Source organism: Octopus bimaculoides, chromosome 13, assembly GCF_001194135.2.
Source record: "Octopus bimaculoides isolate UCB-OBI-ISO-001 chromosome 13, ASM119413v2, whole genome shotgun sequence".
Lineage (NCBI taxonomy): Eukaryota > Metazoa > Mollusca > Cephalopoda > Octopoda > Octopodidae > Octopus > Octopus bimaculoides.
This window is the reverse complement of record NC_068993.1, coordinates 17624529-17630743: the sequence shown is the minus strand read 5'-3', so window position 1 is coordinate 17630743 and position 6215 is coordinate 17624529. Positions and strand designations below refer to the sequence as shown.

General features: G+C 34.3%; 1 protein-coding gene across 5 annotated transcripts in view; it reads right to left on the bottom strand.

Moving 5' to 3' along the window:
- The window catches only part of LOC106883276 (homeobox-containing protein 1), a 198066-nt gene extending 192572 nt beyond the window's left edge, over positions 1–5494 (bottom strand). For 3 of the 5 annotated variants that reach the window (XM_052972363.1, XM_052972358.1, XM_052972362.1), the window contains exon 1: positions 5328–5494. Coding sequence is in view for 3 of the 5 variants with exons in the window: in XM_052972358.1 (XP_052828318.1) it covers positions 5328–5339 (12 nt within the window). In the remaining 2 variants the exon portion in view is untranslated. The remainder of the gene's footprint in view (positions 1–5327) is intronic. The other 2 variants (XM_052972360.1, XM_052972359.1) reach the window with 1 other exon arrangement.
- Between the last annotated feature and the right edge of the window lie 721 nt (positions 5495–6215).

Below are 6215 nucleotides of genomic sequence, written 5' to 3'. Positions count from 1 at the left end.
ATATATATATATATATATAAAATAGATTCATAATATATAGATGATCGTTATTTTAATGTCTACTTCTCTATACTTGAATGAGTCAGAGTTCAATGAGGAAGATTGTCTACAGTCAGACAGCCAGATGTCTTTCCAGTTGCCAACCTTTAACTGTTTCCAAGTAAGGTAATGTTTCCCCCATGGCTAGATATGCTTTCGCAGAATATTGGATATGGATGACGTTGCTTGTATGACCACAACACTCACGCAATGTCAAGACAAGGAGACACAAACATATACATAAACAGATACACACACACACAAACGCCAGGCTTCTTTCAGTTTCTATCAACCAAATCCACTCATGAGGTTTTGATCTGTTTGGGGCTATAGTAGAAAACACTTGGTCAAGATACCATGGAGTGGGACTGAACCTGTAACCATGTATTTGAGAAGCAAGTTTCTTAACCACACAGCCAAGCCGGGCCTATAGTTACACGTATGTATGTATGTATGTATGTACGGGTGTATGTATCCATTCTACTAGGTGTTAATCATATACTTGCGGAAAAAAAAGAAAGCTGTCTTTGTTGGGATAGCAGAGTGAAGGAAAGTTGTGCAGGACTTCATTGATTAAATTCCTCAATCAGAATAGTTGTTACTATCATGGGTATTGAAATGATTTCATGGTTGTCAAAAATTAAAGCAGTCTGCATTCAAAATGAAAGATTCAAAGATTGCATCGTTTTAAATATTTTCTATAAAATTAATCAAATCAACATTGTTTAACTATTATTGAGTAAAATCTAATACAACAGGAGAAACAAACAAATAAAACATAGAATTAAGTCGGTAAAGATTCTTCACCCTCACTTTCCCCCCTCCCGTGCCGCAGCTTTTCTTCTGGCTTTTATACAGAAAAGCTACTTGAACACAAAATTTCTAAATCGACATCAGACAAAGAAAGAAAAAAAAACAGGAAGAATTGATCGACTAAGTTTATTATTAAATTCAAAAATAAAACAAGAAAATAACCGAGGGGAAGGGGAGGAGAGAGCGCATACACGAGAGAGAGAGAGAGAGAGAAACGGGGAAGAAGGAAAGAGAGAGACATATATTGAGAGGGGTTGGAAGTAAAAGTGATGGAGATTGGAGGAAACGGGAGAGAGTTGGGAGGGAGGAGAGAGAGAATGATGGTGAGAAGATGAAGGTGCGAGGAGAAAGTGTAATTAGTAACGATGATGAAAAAGCTAACGAAACTTGGTTTTAATCGATTATTTTAAATTTAAATCGATACAAATAACTTGTTTTGGCATCTATATCGGTTAAAATTGAAGCGATCAAAGATGTTGTCGACTAGTCAATCAGGCCAGTCCGCAGCCGACTCTCTTTTCCTTCCATGTCGACATTAACACGCTAAAACAAACGTCTAAATGCGTAGATTAATTAAGAATATTGAAAATCGCAAAAATATATATACATATATATATATTCTAAAAGTCCAAATAAACCGCGAAATATATCACAAGCTTTCCTGACATTTACCCAATAACGCTAACTCAGCACTGTATACAATCTTTAGGCGATTTACTTTCTGTTATTCTTTTTCCTTGCTTTTTCGAACGACCACCCCTACTCCTGTCAAATACCCAAAATGTACTTTCACTATCTTTTTCAAAACACTTTTCTCTCTCTCTCTCTCTTTCACACACACACTTACTCTTTCACACGCATATTCCCTCTTTCTCGCGTTCTCTCCTTTACACACTTTTTTTCTCTCTGTCTCTCCCCTGAAATTTCTTTTTTCATTCATACTTTTCTTAATGATTCGAGCCCATATATTTGAACTGAATTGAATAAAAATTAAAACAATTGTAGAATGGTACCAGAGAGGATTTCAAAATGGAATTTTTTTTTCTTTTCAGATAGTGGTTAATTAAATTAATAATAATTATGGCGATAATGATAACATGATGACGACGATCGTAACGATGACTAGGATGAAGCTCCAATGAATTGGATTAAATTCGCTTTAGAAAATAAATATGGGGAATCTGGAACGACTGAAAATGTAAATTTTGAAAAGTTGTGACTTATTAATCAAAGAAATATATTTGACCTTAAGAAGGGCACTAGACCAAACAGATTAAATTAAAGATGGAATGTGAACGGGTTAACTATAATGCAACAAGCTATGATGTATCTATGAAACCCTTTTAGTAATAATCTGGAAGAAAGATAATTAGCGATTTCGTGTAACAAATTAGAAATATGTAAAACATTGAATTTAAATTGGTTTGGCTAAGACAGCAAAGTTTATTTTCTCAAATACACACGCATCAATATATACACACACACACACACACAGACTAAGAGTAAAATTAACAGTTTCGGAAAGAAGTAAGGAAATTCAACAAAAAAGAGAGCTAAAAAAAAAACACAGACCCAAAAATTGAAAGGGAATGTATGCTAAATCGAAAGTGTGTTATTGTGGCAAAGAAGAAAAGAAAGAAAGAAAAGGTGGACACTAGAAGACAAACATGACACGAAAACACACTGGACTACTGAGTAACATAGTTTAGTAGCAGTAAATGGAACACGTTTTTCCCTCCCAATTACCTGTTTCCAATCGCCCTTAAGATCAATCACTACCAAAGAAAGTTGGAAAAAAGGCAAAGGTTGAAATTAAATAATGATTCTGAAATAAACATTATGAAGAAGTAAACATAAACAATACTAATAATCATAATAAATATGTGTATATTTAACTCAAATGCGTATATTTAACGGAGTCTGTGTTTACAACGGAGAAAACGAGGAATGTAAGAGAATAATATATTTAATTGTTTCGTTTATAGCTAGATTCATATCACGATGCTACCTTTTAGAACTTTTCACAGAATAGGGATAGAATCGATGAAACCGACCTCGTATATTGCTGGTATTTCTTGTATCGACCCAGTAAAATAAGTATCAACGAATATTTTACCGGGATCGATAAAAGTACCAATATTATTATAGTGGCGTCAATTAATTTGCAAATTGTCACAAGAACAATCAGGAGTATAATTCTTAAATTCTAGAAACGTTCGTTATTTACATTGTTTGCGTGGGGGGGAAAAAAACTCAATCTTTTTTTGGGACAAGTGTATTGAAATATTAAAAAGAAAATTAATAATGCGTAGTTAAAAGTACACACTTGCACAAACACACATACAAACTAAATGCATTTACTGCACGTGTGTTGATGTTTGAAATGTGCGTATAAACGGCAGATAGATGCAACATCAGCGAAAAGATGAGAAAATCCCAGTACGGAAACAAAGGTAAATGTAATAAGTAAATAAAAGTACTTCTTGGAAGAGAAATAAAAACGGAAATAAGAAATATATATTCCGGCATGAGGAGGGTCTGGGGAAGGATGGAGAAAATGGGTAGAGATCGATTTGCAAATCTAATAACATGAGAATAATACAGAGAAGAGGAACGTGCGATTTATGATAGATATCGTTTAGATCTCGAGCAGAGTGTACTTTTAAGAGCACCCGTGCACACACACACATTGCGCGCTTACACATTGATCCTTTCTCGCTCTTTCTCACACATATACACATTGCGCGCGCGCGTGTATATATATACATATACATACATATCTATATCTATATATATACATATATATATCTATATATATATATATATACATGCTGGTACAGAGAGATTGTTTCATATCATTTTCGAAAAGATATAAAAATAAAATAATAAATGTGGATAAGAAAGATAAACGAATACCAAACAATAAGTTTAGATATGGACAAGGGGAAATTGCCTATGGGTCGGGCCGCATCTGCCGCAACAAATTTACAATAACGATTAGAAGAACTCTCGCTTGAAAGGGTCCGAGTATGGTAGTTCCCCGTACTGATTCACCCCAGATTCATATCACCTCCTTAACACATAAACATATATGTGCGTGTGTTTACAAAATAAATGCACACGCGCGCGCGCGTGTGCATTTTGCTAGCGAGATAGATAGACAGACAGACAGACAGATAGATAGATAGATAGATGGAAACTAATACAAACGTTTTAGTTTATGTAAACGAGGGTTACGAATTCAGAAGGATTAAATGTTTCCGAACATACATACACACATACATTATATATATATAAACAGATTAAAAACCGCGGATGATGTGAATGCAAAAAGGGGGGTAAAGAAAGGATGGAAAAGTGATCCAGTGTCGGAGTGAAGGAAGTAGAACAAAAGGAAACAAAGCGTTTATGGAATGACTGCAACGAAATATAGAGAAAATTCCACAAAAAAACCGTTACCAAATAAATCCAGTATTGATTTTTAAAATATACAAACTGGGGAAATAGAAGAACTGAGCTAAAATTGGTGAACGAATTGCCGGTTTCGTTTCCTTACTGAAGGAAATATCAACACAAGAGAAAAATGCATAAAATAGCTTTAAAATACAAAGGGTGAGGGGAAAGCACCATAAAGCGCTTCAGCTGTCCTTAAGGGATTTATTCTTTTTAATAAATGTTATACCAGTTTGAAAATTTGAGCCTACCGTCTAAACATGTAGGAGCCAAAAACATTGACAATAAAGAATATTTTTACTTGCATTTCTTTAAATTCTAAAATAAAACTAAACCTTACATGTGCGCGAAGATACAAAAAAAAATGTATTAAATCAACCGGGAAAGAAATTTTGAAAACAAAAAAAAATGTAAATACACAGCCTATTTATAAAGTACGAAGAAGTATTTCTAATTATCTTAAATTCTGTTGTATTTTTTAATAGCAATCATACATAAAAAAAATCAACACAAAAGGAATTCTCTTGTCCACTTTTTCCCAGTTTTAAAAGGATCCAGCGTTCGTTTCGCAAAATATTCAGAGCTTACTTTCTCTTTGACAATTTCTATTTATTCTGTTTTGTATTCTTTTACAACATAACGGAACATCATAATTTTTCTTTCTTTTCGTGATTATTATTGTTTTGTTGTTCTTTTATATGCTTGTTTTTGTTATTATGAGACTTTCCTTGGTGACAAAGAGATGTTCTCCCCTTTGTAGAGCGATGATAAGTGTGTGCGCGTGTGTAGGTGTACAGTAGTGTCTGTTGAAGTTTGTGTGCACGAATGTATATGAGTGTGCGCAGTGTAGGTGTGCGTGCTGGAAAGAGATAGATAGAAAGAGAGGTATAAAGAGAGCGATACATATATAGAGTATATATACAAAGTAGCACAAAAGAACATAACTGTTAACTCGGCCTGACGCGCTAACCGTTATTTCAGGGTCCTAAACGGGCCCTCTCAGCCCACAACAAAATACTCACCTTCGCTGTCATAGCTTGCAATCGGTGCCACGGGCCCCAAAAAAGCTGCGTTTTCACGCCGTTCCAGTTTAATAGCGCACCACGTTAGCACTCCGCCATGTTGGTTTAATAATAATGTTAAGAGTGACCCACATAATAAATCAGCTTGGTTAATGATAGGTTAAACTAAGAATGGGGGAAGCTGAAGAGAGAGAAAGACAGAGAGAGGGGGGAGCCTGCTGCTGCTAACCTCTTTGCTTACTACTCATCGATACGGGACAGCATTGAAAGGCTCAGAAAAGTAAAAACATACTCCAGCAATAAAATTTAGCCAACGGTTGCTAATGCTCTATTGAACTCTCATTCCATTAATAACTTTATTTCAATATTTTAAATAGTGGAAATTTCAATTATTCAACCATAATAGTACTTAGTACCACGATATATCCATTCATAGACAGCCATTTTATGAATTTCGTAGGAGGTAAAAAGAACAGCTGAGTTACGCCGGCGAATATTTAGATTTTTAATTGACATAAAATAAAATTTACGCATAGAAAGTTTTCAAATACATATATAAAATTTAAATGAAACTGTTTCATAATATTGCACTTTTTCAAAAGTGATTTTTTAATAGTTAAAACCTATTTTTTTCTCTCAATATATTTGCCGCGGGGGTTATTATAACAGCTGAAATTAACCAATTGGGTTTTAAGTTGTGAGTTGACACTGTGTGTTTGGTAACTAAATAAAAGATGAATTGGGAGGAGGGATGTGTGTTTATTTGTTTATTTTTCTTTTATTACTTCTATGCAATGTCTTATGTACTTTTCGGTGCTTTCTCAGACCCAGTTTTTCTTCAGCTTTTACAATGTTTATCTCTTTCATTCATGTTGTATTTTCCAAACT